General features: G+C 42.2%; 2 protein-coding genes across 2 annotated transcripts in view; one reads left to right on the forward strand and one right to left on the reverse strand.

The window, feature by feature from the left end:
• The window catches only part of CACNA2D3 (calcium voltage-gated channel auxiliary subunit alpha2delta 3), a gene marked incomplete at both ends in the record, with an annotated part of 788,351 nt that overhangs the window by 107,298 nt on the left and 657,030 nt on the right, over positions 1-24,023 (reverse strand). The gene's annotated exons all lie outside the window — the stretch shown is intronic.
• Positions 12,671-24,023, forward strand: part of LRTM1 (leucine rich repeats and transmembrane domains 1) — a gene marked incomplete at both ends in the record, with an annotated part of 15,081 nt that continues 3,728 nt past the window's right edge. The window contains 2 exons of the mRNA XM_081246457.1: positions 12,671-12,731; positions 21,318-21,914. Of these exons, the coding sequence (XP_081102583.1) occupies positions 12,671-12,731; positions 21,318-21,914 (658 nt within the window). The remainder of the gene's footprint in view (positions 12,732-21,317; positions 21,915-24,023) is intronic.

The raw sequence follows: 24,023 nt of genomic DNA on the forward strand, positions 1-24,023 counted from the left end.
ACAGGGGGCTTACTTCATAACTGAGATTCTTTTTCATTTAATTCAGTCATATTAGATTATGGGGCTGATTATGATCATATCCACAAATCAGTATTTTAACAGAGTTTCCATGGAAACACTATATGCCCCTGTTTTTTAACTTTTTGGACAAGGCTTTGCCTGTTTAACAACTTGAACAAGTTTGACGAGGACAACATGTTTTGTTTAAGTTACATTAACTGGGGCCAATATTTCCTAATTGCATTACCAGGAGAAACATTCATGGCATTACTCTTACCATGAGAAAACCTCCCCTAGTCTCAGCGTTCGATTTGCTTTAATCACTGGAGAACAGGAAACATACCAGGATTGCCTTGTCTTATCAAGTTTTAAATGTGTTAACTGGTTTTAAATCTATGAAATAATCTCCCTTATTAAATGACAAAGTTAGTCTTGTTAAAAGGATCGGCATTTATGGCTATACCCATCGATTTTTCAAAATGCAAACATACAGATACCTTTAGCTCCCTGCTAGAGAGCTGATCTCATTGTGCATAAATGCATACCCTTTTTTGCATGTGGTTTCAAAAAAATTCCATCTCCCCCCCCAAAATGGTGAAAAAATAATAATATCAAATACAGAATAAATGTAAAGGTGATGTCCAGGAAACAAGAACTTTTCATAAAACAACTTTTTTTTTTTTTTTTTTTTGCCTTTTTAGGTATTCACACCTACACAACAAGAGACGTTTACTTCCACCAGTACACAATTTGGGTGTAGCCTGTAGCAAAGCTTTTGAAAATGCTGCACTATATAAAGATACAGGGGAAGGGGGCTTTAAGGACTAAAGTCAGAGTTCACCCTGACAGCATATAAAACATATGGCCCGAAGCTCTGTGAGATATCTGCATGTGAAATGTTGGTGGAGCTTAATAAAATATCAGCGAGGAATAGTTTAATTTTATAGCAATAGGCACCGAAGCAGTAATCTGAGTGGGGCGAGCTGTATTTTAATACATCAAAGTACACTATACTACAGGGAAGTCGAATATATTTTTAAAAGACAAATGTTCCCTATTCAGAATTACTTGACTCGAAAACTTTCCTTTGTGAAGGAGGATAAGTAGAAAAGAGTCAAAGTCTCCCAAGAGCTACCTGTCCTACTTTTTAAACTATGGACATATCTCAAAAGTTAGCTGATCTGTTTCCAGGCCGACACCTTTTATTCAGGGCGTGGAGTTGCAGATCAAGGCTATAAACCAACGTGGCAAGTGTGTGGTTCTTTCTTGACCCTGGAAGGCCAGCTGTCCAGTGGGATGGCGGTCAGGTCACCTCCATCCTCTCCATCTTCTTCCTTTTTTAGAGCTGCTTATCTGCTCAGATCTGAGTCCCAGTATCCTCTCCTCTGCATTATGACCGAGAATCCCTCAGTGAGAAGGCAGTGGCCATGACACTTCTACTTTCTCCCATGCCATGCTCCTCTGTCTTGAGTCTGGATGTTTTAAAGCCAGTGTGACCAAGGGGCTCTGTTCATGTGGCTGTCCAAACAACAGCCTGGCAGAGGGGCAGGAGGAAGCCCACGAAATGTCATGCTTTTCCTGCTACCAGTCTAGAGATCAAAGGGAGTTCTCCCCTAGCTGCCCAGCGATGAAGAGAGGGTGGGCCTGTGGGGGCAGCTTCTGAACAGGGGAGCAGCCATGACAAATACGTCCGAGATCTGACTGATAGTGCCATTCTGGGGATGGACCAGATTAATGCTAGCTCCATGCACAAAGTGCCCTGCTTTCTTCACCTCTGGCCCCAGGATGCTTTCCCAGAACAGACAGGCAGCAAGCTGTCCTCTTCTCTTGGTGGCCCTTGGCCACGAGAAGCAATGGGCAATGGAGATCTACAAAGGCAGAGGTCTTGCTGGGTAAGGGTGAGCGGATTATTCTACCAAGTTCGTTGTGTCTGAGCTAAGTCTCTTTTAGGGCCCTTCCTTTGCTGACGAAGGGCAAGGGGCTGGGAAGAATAAGATGCAATAAAAGAACACAGGAGTTAAAAGGCTTTGAAATCAGGCAATGCAGGCTCAAGTCCCCACTCTACTACTCACAAACTGATCTCTGGCAAGTGACACCCTCACTAAGATTCAGGTTTTCCTTCAGTAAGATGTAGAAAATAATAGTTCCACTCTTGGAATGGAGGAGGAACTCATGATGGTCTCCAGGTAAAGCACCATGTGCCAGAGACTTTCTGAGTCTTCTATGAGTTTTAGATGTTTCAATTCAGCCCTGAGAATTTAGGGACTTACTGTGTCAGCCAGAGCAATTGAACTTCAAGACAGAGGAGGAACTAAACAAAGAATAAGCTGCTAATAATAGCACTCTGCCACCTCTAATGTGATGGAAGAGTAGAGAAAAAAAAACGGGAAATTAGATTCAGTTTCCTCTTGGTCCCAGTGTGTGGTCCAACCTTTGTTACCCTTTCAGATGGACTTCTTCTGGACCAGGTACTTCATTTTCTTAAGCCAGTGGACCTGCTCTGCTGGGGAAGTTTCAGCAAGATAACCCACATGAGCTCACTGCTGACCTGCCACTCCCAGCAGACACCTGGCAATCAAAAGGAGCTCTACCTGGGGATCACCCACATGCCCAAATTGAGAAACACAAAATGCCCGTGCCATCCCCTGACTTAATCATATTTCTAGTGCATGTCAGGGGTTTCCTGTGCAAATGCACAGACTACAAACCTAACTTCTGTTTGAGTGTGTCCTAATAATTTGTCTGTCATTTTTCAAGTCCATTTTAAAAAATAAAGAGCTCCGCCTGCCGATGCAGGGGACACGGGTTCGTGCCCCGGTCTGGGAAGATCCCACATGCCGCGGAGTGGCTGGGCCCGTGAGCCATGGCTGCTAAGCCTGCGCATCCGGAGCCTGTGCTCCGCAATGGGAGAGGCCACAACAATGAGAGGCCCACATACCGCAAAAAAAAACACACACACACACAAAAATAAAAAAAAAAATAAATAAAAAAAAAAAAAATAAAGAGCTTATTTTTATCACTGTAGAAAAATTACCATGTTCACAAGGACAAGGAGAAAATACCAAGTTTACATCAAGATGTAGAAGCTGGAGGGGTAGGTGGGTTCAGTCAGTAGCTTCCTAGGGCGTGATTCAAATTCTCCCCTCAGCAAACTGGCCCTTGGCTTTGTATTCCAGACTTATCAGTCACTTCTGAGAATGGCAAGGATCTGCTTCAGGAACAGCAACTAGGATTATGTTAGCAGGATGCCACCAGTTGTCTGTCTCGACTACTGGGCTGGAAAGGATTCTAAGGCCATGCTGGGCTCCATGGGGTTGCTGGGTGGGACCACCTGGGCCCACAAATGTTACCTCAAGCACTTATTTGCCACCCCTGGACTGCTAGATATCACATCCACATTTACATGCACAGGATTACTCAGGAGGGAAAGTTCTGTTCCATCAAAGTAGCCTCAGTGCCCCAGGAGGGCCGACTCCTCCTTAACTCCCTGTGTGGGGAGGCTGACAGCTCCATTCTGCAGCCCCTCAGGCATGCGTGGAATGGATTCGCCCACAGCCACAATCTACAAGGAAAAGCTCAGGGTTTGACATATGTGTACTGAGATTTCATAATGCTTGCAAAGTTGCAATCCTCTCTACCTCTCCCAAGAAGCAATATGAAGGACAGCAAGATGCATCTCTTTAGTTATGGTGAGATGGTGGAGTGGACAAAGGCCACTGCCTGTGACGTGACAGCACCCCCCAACATACGGTACAGGACTCGGTGCAGGACTCTAACCGCGACCCCCACACCGGAAAGCGGCATTCGTGCAGAGAGAGAGAGAGAGAGAGAGAGAGAGAGAGAGAGAGAGTGTGTGTGGGGGGGGGGGTGGGACTCTAACCCCGACCCCCACACCAGAAAGCGGCATTCGTGCAGGGTGTGTGTGTGCGTGCGTGCGTGTGTGTGTGTGTGTGTGTGTGGTGGGACTCTAACCCCGACCCCCACACCAGAAAGCGGCATTCGTGCAGGGTGTGTGTGTGTGTGTGTGTGCGTGTGTGCGTGTGTGTGTGTGTTGGGGAGAGGGAGAGAGAGCGTTTCAAAATCAATAACACAGTTATAGTGGAAGATGGGGGCATGGGGCTCCACAACAAGCTTCTTCACCTCTTCTCCAGGATCTGCCTGCCTGAGCTCTCCCCTCACCCTCTGTGCTGTAGTCACACTGGCCTCCCAGTAGCTCTAGGGCTCTGTGCCATCTCTCTGGCCTGTCAACCTTACACATGCCATGTCTTCACCTGGAATGACTTTACCTCATCATCGCTTCTCTTTTCTGCATTGAAGTCTAGCCCATCCTTCAGATTTCAGCTGGTTAAAACATCCATAGGGATGGCTGCCCAAACCTCCCAAGTCAGATTCCCTGACTATATTCTCTTACAACACCATGTACCTCCTCTTCCTAGCACTTTTCATGGCTGTAGTTTTTCATATATTTGAAAATATGTATGTCTCCTTGTGAGACTGTAGGGGCCATTTGGACTGTAGGTCCATCTATTTTGCTGTCTTATTTTCATGCCCATAATATCCTCAAACACAGAGATTAACCGGTCAGGAACACTCAATAGATGCCTCCTTAATAAAGAAATAATACACAATGAAATTTATAGCAGACTTTCAGAGAAGATGAGATGACATAGGGGTCACAATGAGAGTCCCTCTAACATACCCTATTTTTATATAAGGGTGTTTTCACTTTCAGGAACAGTTAAAGTGTCAAAAAATAAAGAAACTCCAATCTCTAAGAAGTAAACACCTACATTGCTCATTCTTAGTAATGTCCCAGTAGATTTACCCATCTTAGCTCTTCATCACACACAGCAGCAGCACGCAGCTGTATTTCCAAATGCCTTCATGGTAGGAGCAACTCAGGGCCATGGATAGAAACTTATAAACATCAGCTATAGCAGTGGAGAGCAGTACACTGAGTTTATTTTCTCCTCGGCCCTAATTAGAATCACAAATGAAATGTTGACAACACATGGAGGAGCCTGCTTGTTGAACACAAATGTTTCCACTCCTATCAACCTCGAAACTCTGATAGTCATGCTTCATCATGAAAGCTAAACAGCCCTGGGGAGATGACTACATGTTTTCTCTAATTACACAAGGATGGGGAAAAGGGCCTCCTACCAAGGACAGACTAACTAGAGGAAAGATTGGTAGGTAAACCTTAAAAAAAATAACAGCATGTGCACATAGTAGGTGACCCAATATGGGCTTCCTGGATGAAATGAAAGGATGAGACCATTACTGTTGCACTGGAATGGGAAGCTGACTGTTATAAACCTGGATGAAAGCTGCATCAAAGTCAATGCAGGTCCTTTGTCTTGTTAACAAAAGTCCCACACGAAGGTTGCAGTCGCACAACACCAACAACTAACTTTCTTTTGTTTGTGGAACTATTTTGATGACAAGCAGAGATATGTAGAGCACAAATTCACTCAGACTGCAAATGATTCCAGGCAAATACACATACACATACATGCATGCTTTATAATCCTAAAAGATGGTGAACTCTGTCACACAGGCAAAATGCTCCTTTGCATTTAATTTGCTTGTTTTTGTTCCAAACAGATTAGTGCAAGTAGATACAGCCTAAGTGCCTAGTTGATACATGTCATACAGACACATTAATAGAGAATGTATTGTTAGGTGCAAAGGCATTTTTTGTTAAGATTTTTACATTAAAATATTATTTAACCCTCCTTGCAAATCTGCCAGTTGGGTTCCTTTGTACAGACGATGAATTTGAAGACCAGAGAAATTAAATAACTCATTCAAGGTCATGGAGCCAGTTAATGTTGGAGACAGCATTTGAATCTAGATGGTTTCACTCCAGATTCCATGCTTTTAACAGGGATAGTGTTCTAAAATGAAATAATGGGGCAGATGAAGCCTGAAATAATGAAAAGGATTCCTGAAGTTTGGAATCTATAATTGGTGAGTTACAATGTAAATCCTGCCTGAGACAACTGTGTTTTCCAGAAATTTTCAAGCTACATGTAGCAAAGAGCCAACGTAGAGAAAACTTTAAAGAGAAAATGGCACAACACAGATTCATTATTTCATCACAATATACATACACTGCTATAACTTGAAAATATGAAAAACACATTGTCATCTATTTCAAAAACTGGACTTTTATCATGTTATAATAAAAGTACAAAAGCAAATAAAAAATTACCAAGAAGAGCTGCACAAAACACTCATTTTATGTGTAACATAAGTAAACAATCAAACATGAACATGAATTTGATTCCAATTTATATTCTTGGGGCAAGGACAAAAGTAGCCAATCAAAAGATCTAAGTAAAACAATGTGTCAGTGTGAGGCCTTGGCCAGGCTTCCTAAGCTGCCATATTTCTTGATCCTTTTGTTTCTTTCATTAGCTTTATATCAACCAGCATCTGCCTGTGTTTATTCCACCAGCTGTATGAGCTCACTAATTACCTTTAATCATACTTATCTGAAATGCATCTTTATCTTCACATACATCCAGTATGCAGGCAAACCAAGTGCTGGGAGGCTGAGGCTGGGAAGACATTGGAATGGGAAGTCTACTTCCTCTAACCTTGACATAGTGGATGGACCAAAAAAGAAAAAGCATCTAGGTCTGCCTCCACTACCAGCAAAGGACTTCCGAGACTTGGTTCTCAGAGAGTTGGACAGTGTCGGTGTCCAAGCAAGTCATGTACAGTTTTCACATGGGTTAACAGGTGCAAGGTGATGAGATGATCAGCACTGACTGATAAAATAAGTAAGAATTGCTAAACAGCACCCTCCAAACTGGTAAGTTCTTTGAAGGCCAAGAGCCAGCGCACTATGTCTTTCCTAGTTCCCATGGCCCCTAGCTCAGACCTGGGCTTACTAGACAAGTGGATGCTAAGAAGTAGTCTCATGCATTCTGGCCACTGTCTTCCTTAGCTTTAGGGAGCTTGGAGGCACACATTTCATATCCACTATTCCACTCATTTTATCAAACATCTCAAGGCCAGATAAAAGGAATTTAAACTCTATGGATAGTCATATGAAGTAAACTGAATGACCCTAGGAAGTCCTTGAACCTGAATTTTTACCTTATCCAAAAGGCAAGAAAGAATGAGGAGGTACACATATCCTTCCTACCTTCTTACTAGAGAAATCATATGGCAGCCTTGATTTTCGACCGAATGGCTCAAAAGGAACCGTGTTTTTATCTTCTGAGTTAGTTAGAACTTCCAGATAATAAAATTTGTAGCTTACCATAAAAAAGAATGGACTGTATTTTTAAAAAAGATCTTAAGCCATAAAATACATAAAACTATAGGTTCCCTGAATATTTTACCTAATATGGATGCTCACAATCCATGTGTTTGCAATAAATACACTGGAGACTTTGAGCAAGTTGCTTAACTTTTCTGTGCTTTAGTTTTGTCATTCATTCATTCAACATTAATTTAATGTGCATACTACATGGTATTGTAGAAACTATGGGAAGAAATCAAAGAAACCATCTTTAGCTTATAGACTAGTGAGTTATTGTCAACTTTAAGTGATATAATGCAAATAAAATGTGGAGGCAGAGACTGCTAATGCTCTCCAACACCTGTGACTCCTCTTCTTCCAAAACACACGGCTAGACTACATTTCCCAGCCTCCCTTGCTGTTAGATATGATCATGTGATTTTATTCTGGCCAGTGGAATGTAAGTGCACTGATAAGTACCATTTCCAGGCCTGGCCAATGCCGGGTCCTCATCTTCTTCCACCATCAGTCAGCTAATGGTGAGAACTCTGAGAACTAAGAGGAAGGCACAGTTGCAAGATGGAAGGAGCCTGAATCCCTGAATGACTGTACCGGAGCCTGGCCCCTGTCAACCTGAGCTAGACTGTGATAAGAACAATAAATAAGTTGTTGTGTGGAGCCACTGAGATCTGGAAGTTTATTTGTTACAGCAGTTACATTACATTAAGGATTTATAATTTACCTAATATAAATCCCTAGCAATATCTGGCCCACTGTAAGCACTGAACGAATGATATGATAGCCATTTAAAATATATATTTCTAGTTCTCTTGCTATATGTTTCATAAGACAAAAAAGAAAAAGAAATAACGAAGAAGGGAAGGAAGGAAGGAAGGAAGGAGAAAATAATACTGAGGTCTTTTAAAAAGCTCTGTATAAATTTTATACCTAGGTGCCATTTGGTCATCCACAACCCTAGGGAAATATTTTCCAAGTGCCAAATCTCTCTTCATAATTAAATGAAATTTCTGCATGTATCTGTGGTACCAAGGGCCTCTTCCAGGCTATCCTGGGCTGCAGCTGTCACTCGGCCTGGCTGCCTACCCCACATCAGATCACCACAGCACCTGCTTTGGATGGGGCCCACTGATGGGGATGGGGGAGCACTTTGCCAAGATTTCACCAAAGCAGACATTAAAACTGGGAGAAGTGCTCCTATGAGTTATAAGGTCAGGTCACATGTGGAGATCATTTGGCAAAGAAAGACAGATGTCACTTTTGGGGCTAATCTTCCTAGAGTGAGAGGAGCTGAACTCTAAGGATGTTATTTACACATATAACTCAGTTAGTCACTAGAGGATAAGCCATCTCAAATATTCCAGTAAACAAAATGCAGCTCTTCTTGCTATTTAACAAAAGTCAGCTCATTTCCTTTGTATATTTAAAATTACAGATGTAATATGTGTTTGTTGTAGCAAGTTGAATATGCAGAGGTATAAACAGAAAAAAGTTAATTTTCCTCTCTTTCTTCTTAAATTACTGCTGTCCTCTAGATAAGCAATATTATCAATTTAGTGTCTATCCTTCCCTACTTACTCCATCTTCAGACAAACCAATGCACATTTTTAGAGTTAATCCTTCCACCTTTGGTTTTTTTGTTTGTTTGTTTCAACATAAATGGGACTATGCAATGTGCATTCCTATTCAGATTGCTTTATTTAACCTAACAATTTATTATGAATATCCTCCCAGGTGGATATATTTAGCTCTAACTTATTCTTTTAAAATAGCTGTATAATATCACCTGGGAGAAAGAGCTATTACATATTTGCTGGATTTTAAGACACCATCCATTTTAAATGTTAATAATTGTTGATTTTTTTTTTAGAGGGAGGTGAAATAGACCAATTTATGTGAGGAAATTTTCTGACTTAAAATTAGCAAAAGAATATAGGGAAACATTCTGACTTAAAATGGGCAAAAGCACATAGGAAATATATTTATATAAAAATATACAGAAACTAGGGAATTCTTGAAATTGCAGTGTAACGGTAGCCACCATATTCCTTTGAGGGTGTGTCTGAAGCAAGGTCTGTGTAGGGAACTGGGCTCTTGTCTAAATCTTGGTACAGGAGCCCCTCACGGGAGTCGCTTGACCTCACCTGACGTGTGATGTCAATCCTGGGTGATTCTTTTGCATGCACAGTTGTCTTGCCACTTCTCGGCTCTGGCTCACCGAGGGAGGGAGGGACAGAAGGCAGGCGCTGCAGGTAATTAGCATATGCAGATCACACAGCCTCCCTTTGTTCTCTGGGCTGAGGTCAGATGGAATAAATCAATCAGCCCTTGCATCTAAAGTCTTTCTAGGTCCAGGAGCCTTCCACTCCAAGTGTGCACTGCCCATTGTGAATCACCATTAGAGTCAACTGAACCAAAGAGCCCCTTTGGGCAGTAGGCCACTGCTCCCAGGAGCCCAGCAGTGGTGGGGGCTTTCTGCGTATTCCCAGGGTGCTCACAGATTATCTGGGAGCTGTCAGTCAAGACAGTTTGAGGGCTGAGAAGACGTACTGCTTACAGGAGATGCCACTTCTGATTATCTGCTCTACCAGACCTGTACCGTGCACTTAACATGTATCCCTTGATCCTCCCTGCCTCCTGTGAGGTAGGCATTCCACAGATGAGGAAGCTGAGGCTCAGAGAAAGAGAACGGTTTGCCCAAGACGACACAACCTCAGAGTATAAGCACCACAAAAGTGCGCTTCCTCCTTCAGCCACACGGCCTGGCTTTAACTACAGGTATCCTCGACTGCCTGCAGTTTTCCTTTAGATGCCCTGGCCTCCTACGCCCAGCTACGCTGTCAACAGATACACCTTTTTCAGGCCTCTGAGTCCAGGACCCTAGCTGGGCCCTGCAGGACACGGCTAAATAGCTCTGCTGTAACCCAAAGAGACACTCAAATTTTTTGTCCAAGCTCCCCTAAAGTCTATAGGTACAAAGCCTTTCAAGCCCACTCAAGCATTCTGACCAGAATGACAAGGTTTTAGACATAAGAGGGGCCTAAAGATCATCCTCTCAAGCCCTCTCATTTTACAGATAAGAAGGAGACAGGGTGGTGGATATGTCCAGTGGGGCGGTGGCAGTTAGGGTGGTGGATATGTCCAGTGGGGCGGTGGCAGTTAGGGTGGTGGATATGTCCAGTGGGGCGGTGGCAGTTGGGGTGGGTGACAGCTGGCCGTGGTGGAGCAGTGAGAGTAGTGGCTAGACAGCAGGATAGAGCAGGGTTTGCAAACTATGGCCTGTGGGCCAATCTAGTCCTCTACCTGTTTTGTCTTTGTAAATAAAGTTTTACTGGGGCTCAGGCACACAATTTGTTTACAGATTGTCTGTGGTTGGCTGCGTGCTATAACATCAGAGTTGAGTAGTTGCAACAGACATCGCATGGCCCTCAACATCTAAAATATTTACTACCTGGCTCTTTACATAAAAAAGTTTGCTGGCCCCTGGGAAACACAGAGGCATGCAGGTTGGTACGTTACTGGAAGCTTTCCAGTTCTTAGAATGAGTGTTAGATTCACAGATGTTTGTCATATTATGACCCATTGATGACTGAATGCTACATTCAAGCCATTGATGGTCATGTATCACACATGAATAATTATTATTAAATCCTGTGCTCCTGAAAGTAGACAGATAGGAAAAGGGGAGGGAAGGAAGGGAGGAAGAAAGGAACCATTTAGCCCTTATTAAGATTTAAATGGCTCTTTGTTGTCTACACCTGACTTTTCCCCACTGTATTATCAGACGCTCAAAGAATGTTGGAGAGAAGGACAAAGGACGACAGGCTGAGTGAAGAAGATTTTTCAGGAAGGAGGCAGGATGAGTGTCCTGGGTTCTGTGAGGCTGGATGGGGCTTGTCCAAAGGAGGAAAGGGATCCCAAAGAGCAGGCCATTAAGGATAGTCACAATCCAAATTTTTAACTTCATGTCCAAAGGTACCGCCAGAGTGGCACGAGGGGCCAGGCCTCCTAGTCTTTTGTCAGGACCCCCTCCTGCCTGTTGAGTCAAGGTTCAGTCGAATGTTAGCAGCACAGAAGCCTTGGAAAGCATTCTCCTGGGTAATTGTGACCATTTATTAAGGCACTCTGGGCCATGACATGTATTGTTTCATGGAATCCTGGGAACAATTTTATGAAGCAAAAACAACTGTTATCCCCATGTCAGAGACGAGGACAAGGGGTTTTCAGTGGGCAAGTTACTTGCCCAGAGACATCCAACTGGTAAATGGTGAAGCCGAATTCAAATCCAGACCCAGCTGATTCCAAACCCCAAACTCAACTGCTCTATTACACTGCCTGGGGTCAGGGATCCCACTTCACACTGCCTCAAGAAAAGCATGTTTTTTTCACCATAGGCATGTGGAACATTTTGGCATGTTGAAGGGCAGCTTTGACATTGAAATCCCACCTCAGCAAATGGAGGGGCATTTGCACATTCAAAGAAATGTTCCAGTCCCTGGTGGGAAAGTTTCCAATGGCTTCAATTAGAGAACAGTCACAGTTCATTGACGCCTGATGCTCATGGGGGGCAGCTTTATTGTTTTATATGTGAAAAATGAGGAAAGAGCCAGAACCTCAGCAACAGGGAAACGATGAAAGATTGAGAAGTATTTCCAAAGGCATGCAAACCGAAAGGTCAATTCAATGAGGGGGTGAGGGCGGTGGGGTGGGGGGGAGCAAGCAAAGAAGCAGCTGAGAAGTATTTGTGGCCCCAGGGAGAAGAGGCAGTGATGTCCACGAAAGGAAACCATGGTTATGAATTTCAGGGCATCAAGACCCTGTCAACACAGCTAATCCCTGCGGATGTTGGCTGAATAAGCCTTCGGTGACCAAACAGTGCATTGTGGAAACCGTGTCAGCCTCCAGCAGGCCAATTTGTCCTCATATTACACACTCTGCTGGCTCTGTTGCTAGACCCCCAGATCGAGGATCCACAGCGAGTGTCCCCCAACTCAATGAGGGTTGACACAGTGTGGTTAGTAAGTCAACAGAATTCAGAAACCAGGACCGGATTAAGTAGATAGTTTTATTTTGGTGCCCTGGACTTCAAGCAGATTAAATAATCAAAAAGCCTGAGCCACTGGGGTCATGTTTGAATGCTACAGCTGTTCACCGAGGTTTGACAAATATTTTTTCTCTGGCTCGTCGGCTCAATGGGAAAGGCAGCGATGATCCTGGGGATGGTGACGCTTTGAGAAAGAAGGGGGCGGGGAGCACAATCAAAAGATCCTCTTATGGAAAACAATCCCAGCCAGATGGAGATAAGGAAGGGGCTGCTTAAATAAGTGTCTCCGGAAAGCGACAACTGTTCTCTACATTGAAGAAAAGCACTAGTAGGATTCAGAAAAAAAGTGAATGAAAAGCTGGACTTGGAGTTTGCCATGCCCTCGGTGTGTTGATCTGCAGATTAATAAAGGTGGGCTTCGGGTTCAACGGGTAAGCTGGTGGAGACTCAGTCATGGAAGGTGAGCCATGATTAATTCCCTCGCGCCTTAGAAAGTGGGACGCCCCTCAGGAAAGTATCTGTGGGAAGCTTATTTTCAAGTTGTCTTTCTCAAAAGACCAAACAGATGTTAAAAATTGTCTCTGATAGAAGGATTTATGTTTGTGCCATGCTGGGTCAGAGGAAGGGGGAGGGGACCAATGTACACAGTCATGAATGGGTATGCAGTTGGTCTGTCATGGGCCATTTCATAGAAAACACAGTCCTTCAGGTTGGAGTTCATATATCATCCACTTGGAGGGGGTGGGTGGGAGTGGGAAGACTTTCGGAAACTAATTAATGCTTGAGACCCACAGCTAAATTGAGGGGTGGCAACTCTCCTCTAGCCGGAAGATGCTTTGGCACTGAGATTTATATTTATTTAAATTATAGAAAGGAAAGCAAGGGTTTTGCTCTTTTATATGCTGGAAGAGGGAATGGGGCTATGATGCTTTGCATACCTTGAGCTAGACTAAACTGAGCAAAATCTCCTTCGGAAGGCTCTCCAAACATCTTCCCTCTTGCCCTAAAGAATTGTTCCCAGCAGCAGAGAAGTGAAAGGACAAAGGGGAAAAGGCTCCATGCATTTGACAGCCACATTGTATATTTCCCCAGTTAAGGCCAAAAACAGACAAACGAATAAACCAAAAAGCCTCTCTCAAGAGCTTTCTCTATGAGTAGATAACCATCTTGAGTTTTAAATATTATTGCCTGACCCTGAGAATTCCTCTACCAACTTAACAAAATGTCCTTGACGGATGTTTGCCATATTTTGAAATTCAAGTGTTAGGAAAAAAGAAGGGAGTGATAGAGCTACATTGGAGATTGACCTAGAAGCACCTAAGAAAATGTCAACTCAGCATCCTCTCTGAACTTGGCAAGGAGGTTTCTGTTGATTCTAGAGACCCCGTACACATTTCCACACGGCCAAAGAGCTCTGCGTAAGGATGCCTTCTGCAGCATCATTTGTCATAAAAGAAACTGCAACAAGTCAGATGCTCGTCAGTATGGGAGTGGCTAAATATTAAATCTGGCATGGCCTCATGGAATACTCCACAGAAGTTAGAAGGAATTAATGAGCTCTCTATATAACCATGTGGATGGATCAGTTTTGAGTGACTAGATTATACTGAAAATTAAACATGCCTATGATTGTATTTATGTAGTTTTTAAAAAACCACTATGTAAAACATTATGTAGTATGTGTATGTCTGTGTGTGTTATGTAAAAGTATTTACAGGCAGTAAAGCACAGCAGTTAAGGACCCTGACAGACCCTGGAAGCAGACTGCTGGGTTCAAATCATGATTCTACTACTTCTGTGTGAACTTGAGCAAGTGATTTAGCTTCTCTGTGCCTCAGTTTCATCACCTTTAATAGAGGCATAATAATAGACCCCAAATTACAAGGTTAGAAGGACTAAATTAATATATATAAAGACATTCAATAGTGCCTGCATCAGAACATGAGCTATACGGCTATTTCCAATTGTTGTTCTTATTAAGTATTGATTTTTTTAAAACATCTTTATTGGAGTACAACTGCTTTATAATGGTGTTTTAGTTTCTGCTTTATAACAAAGTGAATCAGCTATACGTATACATATATCCCCATATCTCCTCTCTCTTGTGTCTCCCTCCCACCCTCCCTATCCCTCCCCTCTAGATGGTCACAAAGCACTAAGCTGATCTCCCTGTGCTTTGCAGCTGCTTCCCACTAGCTATCTATTTTACATTTGGTAGTGTATATATGTCCATGCCACTCTCTCACTTCATCCCAGCTTACCCTTCCCACTCCCTGTGTCCTCAAGTCCATTCTCTACGTCTACATCTTTATTCCTGTCCTGCCCCTAGGTTCATCAGAACCATTTTTTAAAATTCCATATATATGTGTTAGCATACAGTATTTGTTTTTCTCTTTCTGACTTACTTCACTCTGTATGACGGTCTCTAGGTCCATCCACCTCACTACAAATAACTCAATTTCGTTTCTTTTTATGGCTCAGTAATATTCCATTGTATATCTATGTGCCACATCTTCTTTATCCATTCATCTGTCAATGGACACTTAGCTTGCTTCCATGTCCTGGCTATTGTAAATAGAGCTGCAATGAACATTGTGGTACATGACTCTTTTTGAATTATGGTTTTCTCAGGGTATATGCCCAGAAGTGGGGTTGCTGGGTCATATGGTAGTTCTATTTTTAGTTTTTTAAGGAACCTCCATACTGTTCTCCCTAGTGGCTGTATCAATTTACATTCCCACCAACAGTGCAAGAGGGTTCCCTTTTCTCCACACCCTCTCCAGCATTTATTGTTTGTAGATTTTTTGATGATGGGCATTCTGACTGGTGTGAGGTGATACCTCATTGTAGTTTTGTTTTTTTTTTTTTTTTTGCGGTGCGCGGGCCTCTTACTGTTGTGGCCTCTCCCGTTGCGGAGCACAGGCTCCGGACACGCAGGCTCAGCGGCCATGGCTCACGGGCCTAGCCGCTCCACGGCATGTGGGATCTTCCCGGACCAGGGCACGAACCCGCGTCCCCTGCATCGGCAGGCGGACTCTCAACCACTGCGCCAGCAGGGAAGCCCCTCATTGTAATTTTGATTTGCATTTCTCTAATGATTAGTGATGTTGAGCATCCTTTCATGTGTTTGTTGACAATCTGTATATCTTCTTCGGAGAAGTGTCTATTTAGGTCTTCTGCCCATTTTTTGATTGGGTTGTTTGTTTTTTTGATATTGAGCTGCATAAGCTGCTTGTATATTTCGGAGATTAATCCATTGTCAGTTGCTTCATTTGCAAAAATTTTCTCCCATTCTGAGGGTTGTCTTTTCATCTTGTTTATAGTTCCCTTTGTTGTGCAAAAGTTTTTAAGTTTAGGTCCCAGTTGTTAATTTTTGTTTTTATTTCCATTTCTCTAGGAGGTGGGTCAAAAAGGATCTTGCTGTGATTTATGTCATACAGTGTTCTGCCTATTTTTTCCTCTAAGACTTTTATAGTGTCTGGCCTACATTTAGATCTTTCATCCATTTTGAGTTTATTTTTTTTGTGTGTGTATGGTGTTAGGGAATGTTCTAATTTCATTCTTTTACATGTAGCTGTCCAGTTTCCCCAGCACCACTTATTTAAGAGGCTGTCTTTTCTCCATTGTATATTCTTGCCTCCTTTGTCATAGATTAAGTGACCATAGGTGCATGGGTTTGTCTCTGGGCTTTCTGTCCTGTTCCATTTATCTATATTTCTGTTTTTGTGACAGTACCATACTCTCTTGATTACTGTAGCTTTGTAATATAGTCTGAACTCCAGGAGCCTGATTCCTCCAGCTCCGTTTTTCTTTCTCATGATTGCTTTGGCTCTTCGGGGTCTTTTGTGTTTCCATACAAATAGTGAAATTTTCTGTTCTAGTTCTGTGAAAAATGCTGTTGGTATGTTGATAGGGAGTGCACTGAATCTGTAGATTTCTTTGGGTAGTATAGTCATTTTCACAATGTTGATTCTTCCAATCCAAGGACATGGTATATCTCTCCATCTGTTTGGATCATCTTTAATTTCTTTCATCAGTGTCTTATAGTTTTCTGCATACAGGTCTTTTGTCTCCTTAGGTAGGTTTATTCCTAGGTATTTTATTCCTTTGTGGCAATGGTAAACGGGAGTGTTTCCTTAATTTCTCTGTCAGATTTTTCATCATTAGTGTATAGGAATGCAAGAGATTTCTGTGCATTAATTTTGTATCCTGCAAATTTACCAAATTCATTGATTAGCTCTAGTACTTTACTGGTAGCATCTTTGGATTCTCTACGTAGAGTGTCATGTCATCTGCAAACAGTGACAGTTTTACTTCTTCTTTTCCGATTTGTATTCCTTTTATTTCTTCTCTGATTGCTGTGGCTAGAACTTCCAATACTATGTTGAATAACAGTGGTGAGAGTGGGCAACCTTGTCTTGTTTCTGATCTTAATGGAAATGGTTTCAGTTTTTCACCACTGAGAACGATCTTGGCTGTGGGTTTGTCATATATGGCCTTTAGTATGTTGAGGAAAGTTCCCTCTATGCCTACTTTCTGGATGGTTTTTTTTTTTAATCATAAATGGGTGTTGAATTTTGTTGAAAGCTTTTTCTGCATCTATTGAGATGACCATACGGTTTTTATCCTTCAGTTTGTTAAGATAGTGTATCACATTGATTTGCGTATACTGAAGAATCCTTACATTTCTGGGATAAACCCCACTTGATCATGGTGTATGATCCCTTTAATGTGCTGTTGGATTCTGTTTGCTAGTATTTTGTTGAGGATTTTTGCATCTATGTTCATCAGTGATATTGGCCTGTAGTTTTCTTTTCTTGTGATATCTTTGTCTGGTTTTGGTATCAGGGTGATGGTAGCCTCGTAGAATGAGTTTGGGAGTGTTCCTCCCTCTGTTATATTTTGGAAGAGTTTGAGAAGGATAGGTGTCAGCTCTTCTCTAAATGTTTGAAAGTATTCACCTTTGAAGCCATCTGGTCCTGGATGTTTGTTTGTTGGAAGACTTTTAATCATAGTTTCAATTTCAGTCCTTGTGACTGGTCTAATTATATTTTCTATTTCTTCCTGGTTCAGTCTTGGAAGGCTGTACTTCTAAGAATCTGTCCATTTTATTGGCATATAGTTGCTTGTAGTAATCTCTTATGATCCTTTGTATTTCTGCAGTGTCAGCTGTCTCTTCTCCTTTTTCATTTCTAATTCTATTGATTTGAGTCTTCTCCCTTTTTTTCCTTATGAGTCTGGCTAATGGTTTATCTATTTTGTTTATCTTCTCAAAGAACCAGCTTTTAGTTTTATTGATCTTTGCTATCATTTCTTTCTTTTTCATTTATTTCTGATCTGATTTTTATGATTTTTTTCCTTCTGCTAACTTTGGGGGTTTTTTGCTCTTCTCTCTCTAACTGCTTTAGGTGTAAGGTTAGGTTGTTTATTTGAGATGTTTCTTGTTTCTTGAGGTAGGATTGTATTGCTATAAACTTCCCTCTTAGAACTGCTTTTGCTGCATCCCATAGGTTTTGGGTCACCGTGTTTTCACTGTCATTTGTTTCTAGGTATTTTTTGATTTCTTCTTTGATTTCTGCAGTGATCTCTTGGTTATTTAGTAGTGTATTGTTTAGCCTCAATGTGTTTGTATTTTTTACAGATTTTTTCCTGTAATTGACATCTAGTCTCATAGCATCGGGGTCGGAAAAGATACTGATATGATTTCAATTTTCTTAAATTTACCAAGGCTTGATCTGTGACCCAAGATATGATGTATCTTGGAGAATGTTCCACAAGCACTTGAGAAGAAAGTGTATTCTGTTGTGTTTGGATGGAATGTCCTATAAATATCAGTTAAGTCCATCATGTTTAATGTGTCATTTAAAACTTGTATTTCCTTATTTATTTTCATTTTGTATCATCTGTCCAGTGGTGAAAATGGGGTGTTATAGTCCCCTACTATTACTGTGTAACTGTCAATTTCCCCTTTTATGGCTGTTAGCATTTGCCTTTTGTATTGAGGTGCTCCTATGTTGGGTGCATAAATATTTACAATTGTTATATCTTCTTCTTGGATTGATCCCTTGATCATTATGCAGTGTCCTTCTTTGTCTCTTGTAATAGTCTTTATTTTAAAGTCTATTTTGTCTGATATGAGAATTGCTACACCAGCTTTCTTTTGATTTCCTTTCATGGAGTATCTTTTTCCATCCCCTCACTTTCAGTCTGTATGTGTCCCTAGGTCTGAAGTGGGTCTCTTGTAGACAGCATATATACAGGTCTTGGTTTTGTATCCATTCAGCCTGTCTATGTCTTTTGGTTAGAGCATTTTATCCATTTCCATTTAAGGTAGTTATCGATATGTATGTTCCTATTACCATTTTCTTAATTGTTTTGGATTTGTTATTGTAGGTCTTTTCCATCTCTTGTGTTTCCTGCCTAGAGAAGTTCCTTTAGCATTTGTTGTAAAGCTGGTTTGGTGGTGCTGAATTCTCTCGGCTTTTGCTTGTCTGTAAAGGTTTTAATTTCTCTGTCGAATCTGAATGAGATCCTTGCTGGGTAGAGTACTCTTGGTTGTAGGTTTTTCTCCTTCATCACTTTAAATATGTCTTGCCAATCCCTCCTGGCTTGCAGAGTTTCTGCTGAAAGATCAGCTGTTACCTTACGGGGATTCCCTTGTATGTTGTTTGTTGCTTTTCCCTTGCTACTTTTAATATTTTTCCTTTGTATTTAATTATTGATAGTTTGATTAATATGTGCCTTAGCGTGTTTCTCCTTGGATTTATCCTGTATGGGACTCTCTGTGCTTCCTGGAATTGATTATTTCTTTTCCCATATTAGGGAAGTTTTCAACTATAATCTCTTCAAATATTTTCTCAGTCCCTTTTTTTCCCTCTTCTTCTTCTGGGACCCCTATAATTCGAATGTTGGTGTGTTTAATGTTGTCCCAAAGGTCTCTGAGACTGCCCTCAATTCTTTTCATTCTTTTTTTTTTTTTTTTTTTTGCGGTATGCGGGCCTCTCACTGTTGTGGCCTCTCCCGTTGCGGAGCACAGGCTCCGGATGCGCAGGCTCAGCGGCCATGGCTCACGGGCCCAGATGCTCCGCGGCATATGGGATCCTCCCGGACCGGGGCACGAACCCGTATCCCCTGCATCGGCAGGCAGACTCTCAACCACTGCGCCACCAGGGAGGCCCCTCATTCTTTTTTCTTTATTCTTCTCTGCAGTAGTTATTTCCACTATTTTATCTTCCAGGTCACTTATCAATTCTTCTGCCTCAGTTATTCTGCTATTGGTTCCTTCTAGAGAATTTTTCATTTCATTTATTGTGTTGTTCATCATTGTTTGTTTGCTCTTTAGTTCTTCTAGGTCCTTGTTAAATGTTTCTTGTATTTTCTCCATTCTATTTCCAAGATTTTGGATCATATTTACTATCATTACTCTGAATTCTTTTTCAGGTAGGCTGCCTATTTCCTCTTCATTTGTTTGGTCTGGTGGGTTTGTACCTTGCTCCTTCATCTTCTGTGTGTTTCTGTCTTCTCATTTTGCTGAACTTACTGTGTTTGAGGTCTCCTTTCCACAGGCTGCAGGTTCATAGTTCCCATTGTTTTTGGGGTCTGCCCGCAGTGGGTAAGGTTGCTTCAGTGGGTTGTATAGGCTTCCTGGTGGAGGGGACTGGTGTCTGTGTTCTGGTGGATGAGACTGGATCTTGTCTTTCTGGTGGGCAGGACCGCATCCAGTGGTGTTTTTTGAGGTGTCTGTGACCTTATTACGATTTTAGGCAGCCTCTCTGCTAATGGGTGGGGTTGTGTTCCTGTCTTGCTAGTTGTTTGGCATAGGGTGTCCAGCACTGTAGCTTGCTTGTTGTTGAGTGGAGCTGGGTCTTAGCATTGAGATGGAGATCTCTGGGAGAGCCTCCGCCATTTGATATTATGTGGTGCCGGGAGGTCTCTGGTGGACCAATGTCCTGTACTTGGCTCTCCCACCTCAGAGGCTCAGGCCTGACACCTGGCTGGAGCACCAAGACCCTGTCAGCCACTCGGCTGCCAGTGTTGGAGGGTCTCCTGCAAAGGTGGGGGTGGCTGTGTCACCACGGGGACAAGGACACTAGCAGCAGAAGTTCTGGGAATTACTCCTTGGCGTGAGCCCTCTCAGAGTCTGCCATTAACCCCACCCTACATGACTCTTTTGAATTATGGTTTTCTCAGGGTATATGCCCAGTAGTGGGACTGCATTGCTTTTAAAAGGCCTGGAGGGATACACTAGTAAATGGTAGGGAAGAGGGGGGTTCCTGTTGGAAAATATGATGTGGGTGCTAATCAAAGCGAGTTCAATGGTATCAGTAATGCACTGTTTCTTTGAGTTAAAGAAAAAAGAGATGAAGGAAATATGGCAACCTATGAATAACAGACAGAACTTTGTTATAGGAACATGGGTGTTTATTATATTATTTTTAATGCTTTTCTTTGTTTTTAAAATCTCTTGAATAAAAAAGGAGTAGAGCTGGTCATCATTCATGGAATTATTATACCTGCAAAGATGGACCTCAATTTGTAAGAATGCTTCAGACCTGCCCTATCCAATATGGACCACTAGCACCGTATGGCTACTTAAATTTTAACTGATTAAAATTAAATGCAAATAAAAATTCAGTTCCTTGGTTGCAGTAGTCACATTTCAAGAGCTCAGCAGCCACATGTAGCTAATGGCTACCATATTAAACAGTAGATATAGATCATTGCAATCAGCATAAAAAGTCCTATTGGACAGCACTGACCTGCAGCATACATTTAAGAAATGTGAATATCTGAACTCCGTATCATTCTTCTAAACTTCTGGTCCCAGATAATTCTGCTGCATTGTACACAGGGCATATGCCCCCCAAATTATTTTTTCACATTTCTACTTGATACCCTATTTCATCTACCTTCCAGTTACCTGTGAATTTAAAGGAAACAAACGCTGACACCACTTACAAACTTGTTCCTACCCCAGTTTCTTTCTGTTTGTTGTAGGCGTACTGCTCCTGCTCTCAAGTATGATTTTCCTGCTCCCGGTGGTGTGCGGCTGCCCAGAGAGGTGCCACTGTTACTCACCTTCGAATTTTGTAGACTGCAGCCAGCAGGGTCTGGCTCAAGTCCCTTCCGATCTGCCTCCTCAGACTCTTACCCTGAACTTACAAGATAACCAGATACGTCAGCTTCCGGCTTCTGCATTTAAGTCAGTGCCACAGCTCACAGCCTTGAACTTGTACAACAATTCTCTTTCAAATCTGACCTCCAGAGTTTTCCATGGACTTCAGCACTTGCGGGTCTTAAACCTAACCCAGAACTCCCTGCATTCCCTGGAAAGCAGACTTTTCCATTCCCTCCCACAGCTGAGGGAACTTGATTTATCATCAAACAACATAAGCCACCTTCCCACATCCCTGGGTGAGCCTTGGAAAAACCTAACTGTATTTGCGATCCAACAAAACCAGCTTCAGCAGCTCGATCGAGCCCTCCTAGAATCCATGCCCAAAGTGAGGCATTTATTTCTCAAGGACAACCTCTGGAAATGCAATTGCCACTTGCTCAGTCTTAAACTCTGGCTGGAGACGTTTATCTATAAAGGTCAGTAACGCCTATCTGTGTGTTACCAGCCTAGGATGAACCCCATCTGTTCTCTGCACTAGAAGGGATGTTAAGAAGTGTTTGAGGGATCCATGTAAGCTTTTTCACATTGATGTCATTTCATGGTATGGCAAAAGAGTCAAGTGAGTCATTAGAGGGTGTTTAAATTCAGGTATTTAAATTCATCTACAGATACAATTCATGGAGATAACTTTCCACTTTTTTTTCCTCCCCACCCCAACATTCCACTCTTTGACTAACAACACCATTAAGTTATTTATCTGGGAAATGTAGGCCCTTAAGAAAGAGGGAGTTTCAATCATCACCTAAATAACTACTTAACTCTGAAATGACACCAAATTTTGATTTTCAAGTGTGATCCAACTGTGGGCATGTTATCTCTCCTTAGGACTTTCCCCCTTCTTTGTCTGCTTCTGACCATTTGACAGCTGTGAATCTTCCCTGAGATTATCCATTCTGCTTTAGCAAACACCACTGTTACTGAAACTGGATACAGTAAGGTACCCTCTCCAAAGGGAACTACTATTTCTTTAACCAGATATCAAAAGCAAAGCAAGAGATCCCAGAATATAAAAGATGAGGGGATCTAGAAATCACTCAGGGGTCAGCAAACCATAGCCCAAGAGCCAAATTTGCCCCGCCTCCTATTTTTGTAAATAAAGTTTTGTTGGAACACATCCACACCCATTTATTATTTACTGTCTGTGGGTGTTTTGCATTATAAGGGCAAAGTTGAATAGTTGGGACAGAGACTATGGCAAGGCTTAAAATGTGAACTATTTCTGGTTCTTTATAGAAAAGTTTGCCAACCCCTCCTAACTCAATGCTAGCCTATTATCAATGGGAAATGGAGGCCCAGAGATGTTTATGACTTGACCAAGGTCACAGAGTAGAAGCACAGACAAGAGTAGAATGAGTGGCTTTAGGTCTTAGCCCTGCATTCTTTCCTCTACATCACAGTGTTTCTTTCCTCCTAACTTTTAAGTATCATTCATTCATTCATTCATTCATCCTATACTTGAGTGAATCTTATGTGCCAGGGACATTTCTAGGCACTGAGAAAAGGTCAGTGAACAAGAAAATCCCCACCATTATGGGCATTACATTCTGACAGTAGAAACACGTTAAAAAAGACAAATATATACCCATGTTCAGATAGCAGTTAGGGCTAGAGGTGGGGTAAAGGGAGAGAGTAATGGGATGGGGGTTCCACTTCAGATGGGAAGGACAGGGAAGGCCCCTCCAAGGAGGTGTCATGGGGGAGCAGAACTGGAACAATGAGGGGAAATGAACCATGAGATAACTGGGGGAAAGGACAGCAGTGCAAAGGCCCTGACGGGAAAGTAAGCTTGGCTCCACTGAGGGACAGAAAGAGGGACAAATGGGTGGCTAGAACAGAGGAACGGAGTGAGAGAGCATAAGGCAGCACAAGTACCCAGGAGTTGGGTCATGTTGGAACGTGCAGAGCAGGCTGAGACATTTGGATTTTATTTTAGGCAAGATGGAAATCTCTTGAAGAATTTTAGTCAGGGGAACAACAATATGATCTGATTACATTTTAAAAGGTCACTCTGGTGACTCTAGGGAGAGTAGACCAAAAGCTACAGAAGAAGAAGCAGGGGGATGAGGGAGAAAGTGATTTCAGTCATGCAGGGAAAAGATGATGGTGGCCCAAACCAGAATGATGAGAAATTATCAACTTTGGGAGATATTTAGAATATTGAACTGATAGAAATTACTAATGGGTTGGCATGGAAGATAAAGAAAAGAGAGTATATTATAGGAAATTCAATTTTGTTTTGTCCTTCAGGAGTAACCAGATAAATGGTGATGCCAGTAGCTGATAAGGGGTAGGCTGGGGAATAGGGGAAATGGAAAAGTATGTGTAGGAGGTGGTAAATCAAGAACTCAATGTGGGGCATGTCAAGTTTGAGATGCCCATTACATAGCCAAGGAGTGTTGTTGAGTTGGTGGCTATATATCTGAGCCTATAATTTGGGAAGATATCAGAGCTCCAGACATGAATTAGGGTACCAACAGAGTCTAGATGGTTGCAGCTGTTACACAGAAGGAAGTGGGAGAGAGCAC

The sequence above is a fragment of the Mesoplodon bidens genome, assembly GCF_964165515.1.
Source record: "Mesoplodon bidens genome assembly, chromosome: 10".
In the NCBI taxonomy this organism is placed as follows: domain Eukaryota; kingdom Metazoa; phylum Chordata; class Mammalia; order Artiodactyla; family Ziphiidae; genus Mesoplodon; species Mesoplodon bidens.